Raw genomic sequence first — 17,527 nt, 5'->3', positions numbered from 1 at the left:
GTAATCTTTTGCCATGATGAAAATTGACCATTTCGTCCTACTTGTTGCTTTCTGTCTCCTAGCCAGTTTTTGATCCATGACAATACTTTGCCTCTCATCCATGACTACTTAGTTTCTTTAGTAGCCTTTAGTGAAAGATATTTTCAAAGGCCTTATGAAAGTCTAAACAAACTGTCAACCAGTTCTCCTTTATCTACTACTTTACTGACATGCTCAAATAATTCTAATAGGCTAGTGAGACATGATTTTCCTTTGCAGAAACCGTGCTGGTTAGACCCTATCATATTATTATCTTCCAGATGTTTTGTTATATTATTTTTAATTATCATTGCAACCAGCTGGAGAGGTACAGATGCAAGGCTAACCGGTCTGTAATTCCCTGGATCACTCTTAGAGCTCTTTAAAAATATAGTTACTACAACTGCAACCTTTCAGTCTTCTGAAGTGAAGAAACAGATGGACAGAGCCAGAAGAGTCCCCAGAAGTCACCTACTACAGGACATGCCTAACAAAGAAAATAACAGAACAGAAGCCGTCACCTTCAGCCCCCAACTAAAACCTCTCCAACGCATCATCAAGGATCTACAACCTATCCTGAAGGACGACCCATCACTCTCACGGATCTTGGGAGACAGGCCAGTCCTCGCTTACAGACAGTCCCCCAACCTGAAGCAAATTGGAGGATTGGGCCAAAAGAAATCTGATGAGGTTCAATAAGGATAAGTGCAGGGTCCTGCACTTAGGACGGAAGAACCCAATGCACAGCTACAGACTAGGGACCGAATGGCTAGGCAGCAGTTCTGCGGAAAAGGACCTAGGGCTGACAGTGGACGAGAAGCTGGATATGAGTCAGCAGTGTGCCCTTGTTGCCAAGAAGGCCAATGGCATTTTGGGATGTATAAGTAGGGGCATAGCGAGCAGATCGAGGGACGTGATCGTTCCCCTCTATTCGACATTGGTGAGGCCTCATCTGGAGTACTGTGTCCAGTTTTGGGCCCCACACTTCAAGAAGGATGTGGATAAATTGGAGAGAGTCCAGCGAAGGGCAACAAAAATGATTAGGGGACTGGAACACATGAGTTATGAGGAGAGGCTGAGGGAGCTGGGATTGTTTAGCCTGCAGAAGAGATGAATGAGGGGGGATTTGATAGCTGCTTTCAACTACCTGAAAGGGGGTTCCAAAGAGGATGGCTCTAGACTGTTCTCAATGGTAGCAGATGACAGAACGAGGAGTAATGGTCTCAAGTTGCAGTGGGGAAGGTTTAGATTGGATATTAGGAAAAACTTTTTCACTAAGAGGGTGGTGAAACACTGGAATGCGTTACCTAGGGAGGTGGTAGAATCTCCTTCCTTAGAGGTTTTTAAGGTCAGGCTTGACAAAGCCCTGGCTGGGATGATTTAACTGGGAATTGGTCCTGCTTTGAGCAGGGGGTTGGACTAGATGACCTTCTGGGGTCCCTTCCAACCCTGATATTCTATGATTCTATGATTAAATACTCTCCAGCAACCACACACCACACAACAAAAACACTAACCCAGGAACTTATCCTTGCAACAAAGCCCGATGCCAACTGTGTCCACATATCTATTCAGGGGCCACCATCATAGGGCCTAATCACATCAGCCACGCTATCAGAGGCTCGTTCTACCAATGTGATATATACGTGCCAGCTATGCCCCTCTGCTGTGTACATTGGTCAAACTGGACAGTCTCTATGTAAAAGAATAAATGGACATAAATCAGACGTCAAGAATTATAACATTCAAAAACCGGTCGGAGAACACTTCAATCTCTTTGGTCACTCGATTACAGACCTAAAAGTTGCAATTCTTCAACAAAAAAACTTCAAAAACAGACTGTTGAATTGGAATTAATTTGCAAACTAGATACAATTAACTTAGGCTTGAATAAAGACTGGGAGTGGATGGGTCATTACACAAAGTAAAACTATTTCCCCTTGTTTATTCCACCCCCCACTGTTCTTCAGACGTTCTTGTCAACTTCTGGAAATGGCCCACTTTGATTGTGCCTACAAAAGGTTCCTTCCCCTACTAGCGCCCCCCCCCCCCCCCCCCCCCCGCTCTCCTGCTGGTAATAGCTCACCTTAAGTGATCACTCTCATTACAGTGTGTATGGTAACACTCATTGTTTCATGTTCTCTATGTACATAAATCTCCCCACTGTATTTTCCACTGAATGCATCCGATGAAGTGAGCTGTAGCTCATGACAGTTGATGCTCAAATAAATTTGTTAGTCTCTAAGGTGCCGCAAGTCCTCATTTGTTTTTAATAAGAGGCTGCATATTTCTGCTTGCACTTCAGCCACTTCTTGCTTGAGCTCCTTCAGAACTCTTGGATGTATACAACCTGGGCCTGATGACTTACTGCATTTAAATTAGCAATTTGTTCCACAACCTTCACATATAAATTTGTTCTTCTGTTACTGCAATCTGTCATAGTACCGTATCTCTTTATTATGCATGCCCTCTGAGAATCTGTTATTGTTTTCTTAAGTAACATCTATACCGCATCTACGAATTGTCCTTGTTTTATTTTTGCTGTTAGGGACTTTTTGATCAGCCATCTCACTTTATTGAAATCTCTTTCTAAAGTTTTTGTCACACATTTTTTGGTCCCTTGCCCTCCCCCTAGGATGTTGAACCTAATTCTATTATTGTCACTATTAATTAGTGCTCTGCTACTGTTACTTCCTGAATTAACTCATGCATGTTACTTAAGACTAAACAGAGTTTAACTTGTCCTCGTGTGTGCTCTAGAACTAGCAGGACCAAGAAGCAATCATATTGTTTCTCTGTACTTTGTCCCATTGTTTCCATTTGATCAGTTTATAGGTGAATAGCTGAAGTCCTCCATGATTATCATTGTTAGATTTGTGTTGCCTCTTTTGATCTCAGCACTGTCCATTTTTCTTGACCGGGAGGCTGGTAGCACAGCTCTTTTCATTTATTTACATTCTTACCACTTGGGATTCCTACCCATCCAGAGTCAGCTGTGGGGCCCTCTTCACTTGAATTTTGATCTTGCTAGAATCCGTTAGCTCCAGCACTAGTGCCCCACCTCTTTGTTTTTCTGGTGTAATTCTTAGCCAGGTATTACAGTATCCTGTCGATTTATTTTGGTCATTCCACCATGTTTCTGTAATGCCTATTCTATCAAAATCCTTGTTCATTGCAAGGCATTCTAGTTCATGTATTTTTTGCTTTAAGGGTTTCATATTTGCAGGCAGACATTGATAGTTTTTATTTTTGACCAGTTGACTGTTTTTATTTATCTCTTTAACCTGACACCCTGCTGATTTCACAAAAGTTTTCTGGTGGTTTTTTCTTGTCCTTGTTCTGTGCCTGTTGTATTTTGCACCCCACCCTTTATTAGATTCATTTATCATTGTGTTACCCATGTCCTGAACAGATGTGTCTATATGACTGAAGTGCTCCTTAGCTCCTGATGGCTTTCTCACACCAATCCAGTGATGGGCACCAATATTCATTCCTGCTCAGAGGCAAAATTCTGAGCAGGAATGAATTAAAGTGGGCACAGAGCAGCATGGTGGGCAATACGGGTGGCTGTCAACCCTGTAAATGACTTTGACTTTTCTCTCATGGCGATTGCTTTGAGTATCTTGGCCCAAGCAGGCGTATGCAAATCACATGATCAGCAGTGATTTAGGTCTCTGGAAATTGTCCCCATCCTGGTTTTTTTGTTGCAGTGAGACCCCTTGCAAAGTCTAAATGACCTGGAGATTGAGGCCGTGTTTCATGTGGGGAGGTGGAATTCCTAGCGTTATGAAAACCCCTCTTCCGTCCCTGTAGACGGCATCGACACTTCAGCACTACTGTGCCGTACCTGCGGCGCTGTACCTGTACCACTAGAGTGCCCATAGTGTAGAGGTGGCCTGAGAGGGTTACGGTAAAGGCTTCTTCTTTTCTCTCCAGGGCTGTGTATCTTCTTAGGGCGCGGGAGAGGGGGTAGAATCATGGTCTTCTTTCCCTGCTTTAATTTCCATTTAGTCATCAATGCTCCCCCTCTTAACTCGGTGGTGGTGCAGAGTTTATACAATCATATGATGTCGTACAATATGATTGTAAGACAGGTGTTTTTAAGACAGTGGTTCCCAGTCGTTTGTGGGCTACTGTGCCAGTTTGACCAGACTAAGACATCAATTATACTGGTCGGTACCCACCACTTTCCTTTCAGTTGTGAATCAGCTAACCCAGTAGAGAGTTTGAGCTATGCCAAACTGCCAGCTTGTGGTCATGAGAGCAGTCCAGGTTCTGTGGGGTTAGAGCACAAATAACTGAATAAGAGATGGGCAGTGGAGGTACTCTCGGGCCCAGCACAGGGGCCCATCAGAAAGGGCTTGATCCTGCTCTCATTAAAGTCAGTTGCCACCCCTCCATTGACTTAACCAAGAGTAGAACTGGGCCAGCGGGTAGTGAGGGGAAGCCAGAAGTATCAGTCACAAAACTCTGAGGTGTGAGGACTGATATGTTTGTAGCATTAACCACAATGTCAAGGGTGAAAAGAGGCAGTTAACTGAGGCTGTGTAGTCTAGTGTTCAGAGCCAAGAATCTGGGAGGAAGGGAGGCGGTTCTAATGCCAGCCAGACACTGACTTGGTAGGCTACCCTGGTCACTCACCCTCTAAGTGTCTTTGCTGCATCGGTTGGAGAGATGGAGTAAAAAAGCAGGAACCTCTTCAGTGATAATCAGCTGCCAGTTTGACAATTGCTGCCCTGCACTTCCCTGGATAAATAAATTTAAAACAATCCCCCAGATAAAAAGTAACATTTCCTAGATGTGCAGCTTTCGCAGACACAGTGGGTGACGATGCTGGGGTTGGTCTCTGAGCATGGGAAAGAGTGACTGATGCCCGGGGGGCATGTAAGGGGTGGATTGTTTTCCGCACAGCCTATATAATTCTTTCGAAACTGTTTTTCTCTTTTTATTTCCCTAGTACCGTCTAGACTGTCACAGACATGCTCCCCGCCATCAGGCTGCCCATCTCCTTCCATCCCAGCGGGTAAAGTCATCTCGCCATCCCAGAAGCACAGCAAGAAGGCACTCAAACAGGTAAGTGGGATAGTCTGTGTGATCTAGTTCTGAGCGTCTAAAAGTGAAGTCACTTTACTCCTCCAACTAACTTTCTAAGCCCTGGTCTTCACTGTGGGGGGGAATTGATCTAAGTTACGCAACTTCAGCTACATGAATAACGTAGCTGAAGTCGACGTACTTAGATCGACTTACCGTGGTGTCTCCACCGCGGTGAATTGACTGCTGCCGCTCCCCCATTGATTCTGCCTGCGCCTCTCACGGCACTGGAGTATAGGAGTCGACGGGAGAGCACTTGGGGATCGACTTATCGCATCTACACTACACGCGATAAATCGATCCCTGCTGGATCGATTGCTGCCCGCCAATACAGTGGGTAGTGAAGACATACCCTAAGTGAAACTCCAGTCTGCGGGGACACAATTCAGGACCTTTCCTTCTACTTCACAGTAAGCAGTTTCACTGGGGGGGGCTCTTGCTGGAAGTTCTTCAAAATCATTTGTCAGTCTTTATCACACTATAAAATAGCTGGCTGAAATTATTTTTCATTTGTGGGAGGCGGAGACATATTTACTTTACACTTAATCTGTTTTCATGATTGCCCTCAGTTTTCCACAATATGCTCCACATCCCTTTTAGAGAAGCTCTGTATAAATGGCAGCTCTGAGGGTTTGTAGCATTTTGATATTCTTCACATCCTTATTGTGTTGCGTGCACAAATTTCCCCTGCTTATTCTGTGCATATTTTCACCTACAAGGAATTCCATAGTTCCTGCGTGTGTTTGTGAGGGTGAGGCACAGTCTTGGCATTGGGCTCCTACTGTGGCCAGGGCTGACCTTATGGGTGGGCAACATAGGCGACTGCCCAGGGCGTCATGGTCAAGAGGCTGCAGAAAGACTGTGCCCACCCAGGAGGCGATAAGGGGGCTGCGGGGCAGGAGCTAACTCCTCACATGCATCCCCTCTCTGCCCTCCCGGCAGCAATACCTGCCGTGCCACCACTGCTCCACCAGCTGCCACTCTGTCTGCTGAGCGGCTGCTTGGGGAGCAGTACTTAAAGGGTGCCAAAGAAAGCTTGCCTGGGGTGCCATTTTCCCGAAGGCCAGCCCTGGCTATGGCACTGTGTGTGAGAGGGAACGGGTTACTTCCACTGCTTGAGAATGACTCTGTCGTGCATGTAGAGCAGCGGTTCCTAAACTGTGGGTCAGGACCCCGTAGTGGGTCACAACCCCATTTTAATGGGGTTTCCAGGGCTGGCTTTAGACTTGCAGGGGCCCAGGGCCGAAGTCAAAGTCAGAGCCCCACTGTCCAGGGCCAAAGCCCAAGCCTTGGTTTGGCAGGGCTTGGGGCTGCTTGGTTTGGCAGGGCTTGGGCGTTGTCTTTTGACCCCCACCTGGGGCAGCGGGGCTTGGGCAGGCTCAGGCTTCGGTCCCCGCTCCTGGGGTCATGGCGTAATTTGTGTTATCAGATCGGGGTCCTGGTGCAATGAAGTTTGAGAACTACTGATGGAGAGTTGTTATCACTTGTTCCCCGTAAGGTGTGTGCGGGTTCCTTCCAGACAAAGGACAAGCCGATGCCTCCAGCCAGGTGTCATCGGAGTCGATTGGCAATCATATGTCACGTGGCCATTCATTTGTATTGAAGGGTGCAGGAACAGTTAAATTTGCATTTTACCAAACACCAGCAGGGAAGCAACCAGCATGTAACTTGACTTCCCCACCAGACTCCATGTCTTCTTCCTCACAGCATGAATGAACTTTGCTTTGGGAGGTGTAATGGGGTGTTCATCCCATACTAGCCCTGAAGGGGCCAATTAACCTTTACAGTTGCATCTGAAGGGAGGCCAAGGGATTTATGAGCACTAGTTGTGGATGAAGCCTAGCTACGGTAAGGAATATAAAGAGAGGAGAGGACCTTTGTAACAGCAGAGGGCTACAGAGAGAGAGTCCACAGCCACTCTTTTGCACAGAGGTGGGAAGGGGGAAACCTTGCGGGAGAATGAGCCTTGGGAGAATAGTCAATCCCAAAGGAGTTCTGGGGAAAGAAAGCCTGTGAAGGCAGGATAGGAAGAATCCTAGGAAAACAGCAACAAGTACACCTTGGTGGCTAGTTACAGATCCCTGGGTCATAACCGTGTGTAGGGAGAGGGCCTGGATTCCCGTACCAGCACTGGCAAATAGTATAGGACTGTTGGAGGTGCCATCTGGACAGGTGGTCCAACAAGACTTTGATATCCCGGAAGGGAGGACTATATAATGACCTAGCTGGAGGAGTGAGTTGCAAAGAGAGAGCACTATGAATTACAGGAAGAGAGACCACAGTAGCGATGAAGTGACCATTGGCAGGGTATGCCATATGGGAAGGAAGCTGCTATGCAATACCTAGCCAGGAGGAGGCACTTGTGTGGTGAGTGGAGCCCGTCACGTGGTAACCTTCAGAAGAATCCATTTCAAAGGTTCACTGGACTATAAAAGAGAGGGGCCAAGGAACCCCAAGTTATCTTTCACCTAAGAAAACACAGGAACCAAGTACTTTGGACTTTGTGGGAGAGCATGACTAAGGAGTGGTCAGCCATCTTGCTGAAAGAAAGTGGTAAAAATCTTACCTTGAACCAAGACTGTAGGTTTTGTTCAGTCTTAGTCACTAGAAAACATAGTTTTACTTTTGTTTGTGTTTAACCCTTTGTAACTGTATTCTTACTTCGTATCTCCTTTTGTTAATAAACTTGTTTTACTTTTAATCTAAACCAAACCAGTGCTGTGTTGAATCAAAGTGATTGTTAACTCCAGTTAAAGTGACAAGTTGTGCATTTTGGCTCTTTAGAGGAGCAAACAAACCTGATTACTCCAGTGCTACCTTGCGGTCCTTGGGGGCGTACACACCAGCAGAGCAGAAGTGCTACTGCAGTCTTCAGCATCAGCAGTGCATGTTTGGCCAGCCGTTCTCTCCTCTGAGGCAACAGGACTACCCTAGAAAGAGGGATAGCCCTCACAAAGAAAACGATCGGGCTTGGGGTTCAGCCAGTCCAGCCACCCTCCCGCAAAGTCCTCCAAGCAACTATTTTCACTCTTTGGTCCAGAGCACTGTTCCAGTCGTTGCTTCTCTCTCCTCATCTCCCCCTTTGGGGACTGCCTGGCTGCTTTCACAATGCTTGGGGATCAATCACCACCGACAGCTGGATCCTAAACGTCATCGGATTGGATTATGCCATCCAATTCCTCTCCACACCTCCTCCTCATCCCTCTTCAGGGACCCCTCTCACAAGATACTGCTCCTAGAGCAGGTCTGCTCTCTGCTGGCTTTGGGAGGGGTGAAAGAGTTTCTGCTGGAACAGCAGGGTTTCAGCTTCTACTCCTGATACTTTCTGGTACCCAAATCCAAGGAAGGCATACAACCCATCCTTAACCTTCTTGGCCTCAACAAATATATAACGTATATGAAGTTCCAAATGTCACTGTCAACTATTCTCCCTGCGTTGTCTCAGAATGACTGGTTTGCTGCTCTGGACCTTCACGACGCCTACTTTCATGTGGTGATTCTGCCAAGCCACAGAAAGTTCTTTCAGTTCATTGTTGTGAAACGCCATTTGCAGTGCACAGTGCTTCCATTCAGCCTCTTTTCTGCCCCCGGTTCGTGTTCTCTCTCTCTTCCCCCCCCCCCCCCCACCGTTTTTAACAAACATGTGGTCATTGTTATGACATATCTCACAAAGAAGGGAATTCACATCTTCCCATATCTGGATGACTGGTTACTGAAGGGCAGATCCAGAGTGGAAGTTCTTGCTCACATCGTCACCACAGTGTGCTTTCTCAACTGTCTGGGTCTCATTCTAAACACTGGTAAGTCAACCTTGGCTCTCGCTCAAAAAAATCAAGTTCACTGGGGCCCTGTTAGATTCCATGACGTCGAAAGGATTTCTGACGACCAACCATTTGCCTCTGTCTACTGTGTCAGCCTTCCATGACAGTTTGGACATATCTGAGGCTCTTCAGCCACATGTCCGCTTGCATGCAGGTGGTCCAGTTCGCAACATTGTGCCTTACCTCCTTGAAATGTGGCTCTGGATGGTTACCGTCCTATTCTTCGCTCTCTAGACAGATATGTTTGTTTTCCTCCACTGATCCTGGACTCCTGGCAGTGGTGGATATGTCCAGAGAACATTTGACAAGGCATTCCCTTTGTCCAGACCTCACCAACCAAGTTGATTGTTACCAACGCCTCCCTGATGTGTTGGAGGGCACACCTGGGGTCACTGAAAGCTCAGAGACTGTGGTCAGAGCAGGAGGCCTCACTCCATGTAAATGTGCTGGAACTTCAGGCCATTTCTAATGCATGTCATGCTTTTTGGGACAGCATCAGAGTCTCAGTAGTTCACATACCAACTGACAATATCACCGTGATGTAGTATGTGTTATGACAGGGTCGGGCCAGATGGTTACAGGAGAGTGATAGAAGGCAGATGTATTAGCCCCAGGTTAAGTAGGTCCCTTTTCCCTGGGTAAGGTAACAGGGAAGTTTCCAGAACAATCAGGAACTTTCTGGAAACAATTAAGGCAGACAGGCTGATTAGAACAACTGCAGCCCATCAAGAAGCTGCTAGAATCAATTAAGGCAGACTAATCAGGGCACCTGGGTTTAAAAAGGAGCTCACTTCAGTTTGTGGTGCGTGCGAGGAGCTGGGAGCAAGAGGTGCAAGAAGCTGAGTGTGAGAAGGCATACTACTGGGGAAGACTGAGAAGTACAAGCAGCATCAGACATCAGGAGGAAGGTCCTGTGGTGAGAATAAAGAAGGTGTTGGGAGGAGGCCATGGAGAAGTAGCCCAGGGAGTCGTAGCTGTCGCACAGCTGTTCCAGGAGCCACTGTAGACAGCTGCAATCCACAGGGCCCTGGGCTGGAACCCGGAGTAGAGGGCAGGCCTGGGTTCCCCCCATCCCTCCAACTCCCTACTTGATACTGGAGGAGTTGAACTGGACTGTGGGTTCCACCCGAGGGGAAGGTCTCTGGCCTGTTCCCTGATCCACTAGGTGGATCAGCAGAGACTGTGGGGATTGTTCTTCTCCCTTTCCCCATGCTGGCCAGTGATGAGGCTAACTGAGTGAACGGCAGATTTGAGCCACGAAAGTGGCCAAACTGAGGACTGCCATGAACCTCTGAGGCGAGAAAATCCGCTAATAAGCGCAGGACCCACCAAGGCAGAGGAGGAACTTTGTCACAGTGTACAAACAAGGGGGAAACACGGTCCAGGTTGCTCTGCCTAGAGGCGATCAAGCTGTGGCAGTTCTGCCTCAAGGAGAACATTACTCCAATAGCCGTTCGTTTACTCAGGGTTCAGAATCATCTTGCAGACCATCTCAGCCAGTATTTTCCTGAGTTGCAAGTAGTCTCTAAAGACAAGTGTTCCCCCAGGTCATCTTCATAGCTTGGGGCATCCCGATGATCAACCTGTTTTCTACAAGGGACAACAGAAAATGTTGTCTGTTTGGCTCTCCAGGCAGCCTCAGTCCAGGCTGCCTGTCCAGGGCTTTCCACCTCAGCTAGCAGTCAGCTCTCCTCTACACCTTTCCCCTGATCCCAGTCATCCTTCAGGTCATCCTCAGGCTCAAGGCGAGTCGGGCCAAATTCATTCTCTTTGCCCTGGCCAAGACAGTGCTGGTTCTCTGACCTTCTTGTACTGTCTAGTCAGCCTCCCATACTGCTTCCTCCCCATCCCAACTCCCTCAGAACCAAGGCCTCACCTTGCAGCCTGCACTCAGCTTCCAGCATCTCACGTAGTGGCTGCTGTTTGGCTGAATGAGGAAGAGCAGTGTTTCTCCGATAAGTTTTCCTTAACAGTAGAAAGCCCTCCATGAGGATGGCCTGTTGAGTGACATGGAAGCCATTTTTGGGGTGATCATTAGCTGTGGAATCCAATCAATGCTGGCCTCTATCCAGGACGTTTTGGACTACCTGCTGCACCTTCAGTCATTGGGGCTTGCATTTAGTTCAGTGAAACTGCATCTGGCAGTGATATCAGCATTTCATAGAATCATAGAATCATAGAATATCAGGGTTGGAAGGGACCCCAGAAGGTCATCTAGTCCAACCCCCTGCTCAAAGCAGGACCAATTCCCAGTTAAATCATCCCAGCCAGGGCTTTGTCAAGCCTGACCTTAAAAACCTCTAAGGAAGGAGATTCTACCACCTCCCTAGGTAACGCATTCCAGTGTTTCACCACCCTCTTAGTGAAAAAGTTTTTTCCTAATATCCAATCTAAACCTCCCCCACTGCAACTTGAGACCATTACTCCTCGTTCTGTCATCTGCTACCATTGAGAACAGTCTAGAGCCATCCTCTTTGGAACCCCCTTTCAGGTAGTTGAAAGCAGCTATCAAATCCCCCCTCATTCTTCTCTTCTGCAGGCTAAACAATCCCAGCTCCCTCAGCCTCTCCTCATAACTCATGTGTTCCAGTCCCCTAATCATTTTTGTTGCCCTTCGCTGGACTCTCTCCAATTTATCCACATCCTTCTTGAAGTGTGGGGCCCAAAACTGGACACAGTACTCCAGATGAGGCCTCACCAATGTCGAATAGAGGGGAACGATCACGTCCCTCGATCTGCTCGCTATGCCCCTACTTATACATCCCAAAATGCCATTGGCCTTCTTGGCAACAAGGGCACACTGCTGACTCATATCCAGCTTCTCGTCCACTGTCAGCCCTAGGTCCTTTTCCGCAGAACTGCTGCCTAGCCATTCGGTCCCTAGTCTGTAGCTGTGCATTGGGTTCTTCCGTCCTAAGTGCAGGACCCTGCACTTATCCTTATTGAACCTCATCAGATTCCTTTTGGCCCAATCTTCCAATTGGTCTAGGTCCTTCTGTATCCTATCCCTCCCCTCCAGCGTATCTACCACTCCTCCCAGTTTAGTATCATCTGCAAATTTGCTGAGAGTGCAATCCACACCATCCTCCAGATCATTTATGAAGATATTGAATAAAACCGGCCCCAGGACCGACCCTTGGGGCACTCCACTTGATACCGGCTGCCAACTAGACATGGAGCCATTGATCACTACCCGTTGAGCCCGACAATCTAGCCAGCTTTCTACCCATCTTATAGTGCATTCATCCAGCCCATACTTCCTTAACTTGGTGACAAGAATACTATGGGAGACCGTGTCAAAAGCTTTGCTAAAGTCAAGAAACAATACATCCACTGCTTTCCCTTCATCCACAGAACCAGTAATCTCATCATAAAAGGCGATTAGATTAGTCAGGCATGACCTTCCCTTGGTGAATCCATGCTGGCTGTTCCTGATCACTTTCCTCTCATGCAAGTGCTTCAGGATTGATTCTTTGAGGACCTGCTCCATGATTTTTCCAGGAACTGAGGTGAGGCTGACTGGCGTGTAGTTCCCAGGATCCCCCTTCTTCCCTTTTTTAAAGATTGGCACTACATTAGCCTTTTTCCAGTCATCCGGGACTTCCCCCATTCGCCACGAGTTTTCAAAGATAATGGCCAATGGCTCTGCAATCACAGCCGCCAATTCCTTTAGCACTCTTGGATGCAACTCATCCGGCCCCATGGACTTGTGCACGTCCAGCTTTTCTAAATAGTCCCTACCACCTCTTTCTCCACAGAGGGCTGGCCATCTATTCCCCATGTTGTGATGCCCAGCGCAGCAGTCTGGGAGCTGACCTTGTTAGTGAAGACAGAGGCAAAAAAAGCATTGAGTACATTAGCTTTTTCCACATCCTCTGTCACTAGGTTGCCTCCCTCATTCATTAAGGGGCCCACACTTTCCTTGGCTTTCTTCTTGTTGCCAACATACCTGAAGAAACCCTTCTTGTTACTCTTAACATCTCTCGCTAGCTGCAGCTCCAGGTGAGATTTGGCCCTCCTGATTTCATTCCTACATGCCCGAGCAATACTTACTGGAACTGTGGTTCTTCAAGATGTGATGCTGATGTGTATTCCACGACCCACCCTCCATCCGTCTGCATAGGAGTCTCGTTTCTGGGTGTTTGGTACAAAGGAACTGAGGGAGGGTCAAGGTAGCTAGGGGAGGGGCTCCAGCCATAAGGTACAGCACTGCCCCTCCAAGTGGAATACATGTCATGCACTTGTTGCTTCTTAGGCCCAGCTGTACATCCCATGAGAGAGAGCTGTATTAAGATGCTGCCTGTGATAGCTGTAAGCATCAGCAGGGGGTGCCAGAGAGATTTTTCTGTCTGCAGCTGTGGGGGGGGAGAGGGGATATGTAGAGAGTGGGGAGACGTATGGGGGGCCAGAGATGGGGGTGATGGGGGTGACAGCCCCTTTCCCTGCACTCAGAGCTCCTTTTGTACACACACACTCTCCCTCCCTCCCTCCTTCCCTCCTTCCTTCCTGAGTCAATATCTGCTGAAGATGAGTTGATAAACCCAGGCTTCGTTATAAGCAGCCCATAGATTTCCCGGCCAGAAGGGACCATTGTGATCATCTAGTCCAGGGGTGGGCAAACGTTTTGGCCTCAGGGTTCCGAAACTGCATGGAGGGCCGGGTAGGGAAGGCTGTGCCTCCCCAAACAGCCTGGCCCCTGCCCCCTCTCCGCCCCCTCCCACTTCCCACCCCCTAACTGCCCCCCTCAGAACCCCTGACCCATCCAACCCCTGTGCTCCTTGTCCTTTGGCCGCCCCCTCCCGGGACCCCCCCACCCCTAACCGCCCCCCGGGACCCCAACCCCTATCTAACCCTCCCTGTCCCCTGACTGCCCCAAATCCTATCCACACCCCAGCCCCTGACAGGCCCCCTGGGACTCCCCATGCCTATCCAACCCCCCCTGCTCCCAGTCCCCTGACTGCCCCCTGGGACCCTCTGCCCCTTATCCAACCCCCCTGTTCCCCGCCCCCCGACCACCCCCTCCCCAGAACCTCTGCCATATCCAACTGCCCCAGGACCCCCTGCCCCTTATCCAACCCCCCTCTCCCTGCCCCCTTACCATGCCACTCAGAGCACCAGGACTGGCAGCCGCGCCACCCAGAGCCAGCCACACCGCCGCGCAGTCTAGAGCACCGGGGCAGGCCGGCGGCTCTCGCAGCCACGCTGCCCAGCAGGAGCTCGCAGCCATGCTGGGGGATGGGGGACAGCGGGGGAGGGAGGGCTAGCCTCCCTGGCTGGGAGCTCAAGGGCTGGGCAGGACAGTCTCGCAGGCCAGATGTGGCCCGCGGGCCATAGTTTGCCCACCTTTGATCTAGGCTGACCTCCTTTATAGCACAGGCCGTAGAGCTGCCCCACTATAACTCCGAGAGCAGTCTTGATTCTAAGAATTGCCAGTGCTGGAGAATCCACCATGACCCTTGATAAATTGTTCTAATGGTTAATTACTTTCACTGATAAAAATCTGTGCCTTATTTCCAGTCTAAATTTGTCTACCACCACTTTCCCACCACCACTGCCCCACCCCTCTGGCTCTTTGCTGCTTCCCCCACTGTCCAGGTCTCTGCTTCCACACCCCCACCCAATCTCTCCCTCCACACTCCCTCCCCGTAGGTACCTGCTTTCCCCCCAACTGGTCCACTTTTCACCATGGCAGACGCGGCCCCTTTCCCCCACTCTTGGGCTCCTCACCCAGGGCCGATGGAGGTGGAGGGTCCGTGCTGACTCCCCACAGCTGCCCACACGGCTCTTACCCCGAGCTGGCTCTGGGCGAGGGGCAGGGCCTCGGAGCTGCAGCCCTGCCACAGTAAGAGCTGTGTGGGCAGCTGTGGGGAGCCGCACGGAACCTCAACCTGCCTATGGTGCGGGGTGGGCCAAACAGCCCCCGGCTCATGTCCCTGCCCCCCCCCCCAAGGCAGGTGGAGGTTCCACACGGCTCCCCACAGCTGCCCGCACATGGCCAGGCTGCAGCTCCCACTCCCAGGAGGAAACGTGGGGTAGTGGTGGTTGGTGATTCTCTTCTAAGGGGGAATGGAAGCAACCATCTGCCGGCTTGACATGGCATCCCAGGAGGCATGCTGCCTGCCAGGGGCCCATATCCTTGACGTTACAGAGGGATTGTTGAGGATCATCCAGCCCTCTGACTACTACCCCATGCTACTCATCCATGTGGGCACTAATGATACTGCGAGGTCTGACCCTGAGGAGATCAGAAGTGACTCCAGGGCTCTGGGATTAAGGGGGAAGGAGCTGGGAGCACAGGTGGTGTTCTCTTCGATCCTTCCGATCAAGGGTAGGGGCCCAGGCAGAGACAGACACATCCTGGACATGAATGCCTGGCTGGGTAATAGTGCTGCCAGGAGAGCTTCAGCTTCCTGGATCATGGGATGGTGTTCTGGGAAGAAGGACGGCTGAGCAGAGATGACATAGTTGGCATCACAGAGACTTGGTGGGATAATACATATGACTGGAATATTGGTATAGAAGGGTGCAGCTTGCTCAGGAAGGACAGGCAGGGGAAAAAAGGGAGGAGGTGTTGCCTTATATATCAAAGATATAGACACTTGGACTGAGGTTGAGATGGAGATAGGAGACAGACTTGTTGAAAGTCTCTGGGTAAGGCTTAAAGGGGCAAAAAAACCAACAAAACCAAGCGTGATGTCATGGTAGGGGACTATATAGTCCATCTAACCAGGAAGAAGAGGTAGATTAGGCATTTTAAAAGAAATTAACAAAATTATCCAAAGCACAGAACTTGGTGGTAATGGGACTTCAACTTGAGCAGGAGGTTGGACTGGGTGACCTCCTGAGGTCCCTTCCAGCCCTGATATTCTATGATTCTATGATACCCAGACATCTTTTGGGAAAATAGCACAGCAGGGCACAGATTATCCAAAAGTTCTTGGAATGTATTGGAGACAATTTTTTATTTCAGAAGGTAGAGAAAGCGACTAGGGGAGAGGCTGTTCTAGATTTGATTTTGACAAATAGGGAGGAACTGGTTGAGAATTTGAAAGTGGAAGGCAGTTTGGGTGAAAGTGATCATGAAATGGTGGCGTTCATGATTCTAAGGAATGGTAGGAGGGAAACCAGCCCAGTAAAGATAATGGATATCAAGAAGGCAGACTTTAGCAAACTCAGGGAGTTGGTAAATAAGAACCCACGGGAAGCAAGTCTAATGGGAAAAACAGTTCAAGAGAGTTGACAGTTTTTCAACAAGATGATGTTAAAGGCACAAGAGCAAACTATCCAACTGTGTAAGAAAGATAGCAAGTGTGGCAAGAGACCCACCCAGACTTAACCAGGAGATCTTCAATGATGTGAAACTCAAAAAAGAGTTCCACAAAAAGTGGGAACTGGGTCAAATTATAAAGGATAATATAAACAAACAGCACAAGCATTGTAGGGATGAAATTAGCAAGGCCAAGGCACAAAATGAGATTAAACTAGCTAGAGACATAAAGGGTAACAAGAAAACATTCTACAAATACATTAGAAGCAAGAGGAAGACCAAGGACTAGCTAGGCCTCAGTGAGGGGGCCAGGGGGGAAACAATAACAGAAAATGCAGAAATGGCATAAATGCTAAATGACTTTTTTGTTTCATTTTTTTCAGTTTTCACCAAAAAGTTTAGTAGCTATTGGACACCTAGTCACGGTGGAGCTTTTTTGGTCCTCTTCCTCTGTTTTTTAATGTGGGGTATACATTTAATTTGTGCCATTATTATTGTGTTTTTATCCACGCAGCTTGCAGTTATTTCACTTTTGTGATTGTACCTTTTTAATTTCCATTTAACTAGCTTCCTCATTTTTGTTGTAGTTCCCCTTTCTGAAGTTAAATGCTACTGTAATGGTCCTTGTTGTTTTTCCCCCCACAAGGATGTTAAATTGAATTATATTGTGGTTGCTATTACCCAGTGATTCAGCTATATTCACCTCTAGGACCAGATCCTGGGCTCCACTTACGACTAAATCAAGAACAAGTAGGCAGGATGGCCAAAGGCATATTCTAGAGGTACGAGGGGAGCAAAGGGCTCACTTTTTCATACCTAGCTCCTGCTTGGAAAGTGCTATGAGTGCAGTGATGCAAGAAAACATAGCCATCACTTCACTTCTTGGCTTAGTGTCACTCGTGGCCCTTCCCTATTTTTAAAGCAATACAGTGATTTGATTTCAGTTCTCCTAGCATGTTCTGGAAAATGTATTGCACATAACTGACTGGACACCATTCTTCAACATGGTGCTCAACAGATTAGGACGCTGTGCCGGAGGGGAAGGAAAGCAAATTCAAGAGTTGAGGACACTCGGTCCCAGCCTATTGATATATAATTCTAGAGACCATAAGCTTGAGTGTCTCAGCTGACCACCAGTGTTGGGATGCTGCATGAAACAGGGAGAGTTGATCTGAGATGTGCAGAACCAAAGCCATAAAGACCATTACAGATCAAACCTAACTCTGTGATCTACACCCTCAAATAAACTGGCATCCCGCAAAGTTTCTGGAATACCAGTGTAATATGCTACCAGCACATGGTACTGCTAAGTAAGCAGATGGCTGCATGT

General features: G+C 48.5%; 1 protein-coding gene across 18 annotated transcripts in view; it reads left to right on the top strand.

The window, feature by feature from the left end:
- The window catches only part of ASXL2 (ASXL transcriptional regulator 2), a 247,197-nt gene that overhangs the window by 192,708 nt on the left and 36,962 nt on the right, over positions 1-17,527 (top strand). For all 18 annotated transcript variants that reach the window (XM_073335483.1, XM_073335482.1, XM_073335481.1 and 15 more), the window contains one exon: positions 4,976-5,091. In XM_073335483.1, coding sequence (XP_073191584.1) covers positions 4,976-5,091 — 116 coding nt within the window. The remainder of the gene's footprint in view (positions 1-4,975; positions 5,092-17,527) is intronic.

Source organism: Lepidochelys kempii, chromosome 3 (genome assembly GCF_965140265.1).
Source record: "Lepidochelys kempii isolate rLepKem1 chromosome 3, rLepKem1.hap2, whole genome shotgun sequence".
Lineage (NCBI taxonomy): Eukaryota > Metazoa > Chordata > Testudines > Cheloniidae > Lepidochelys > Lepidochelys kempii.
This window is presented reverse-complemented; position numbering and strand designations above follow the sequence as displayed.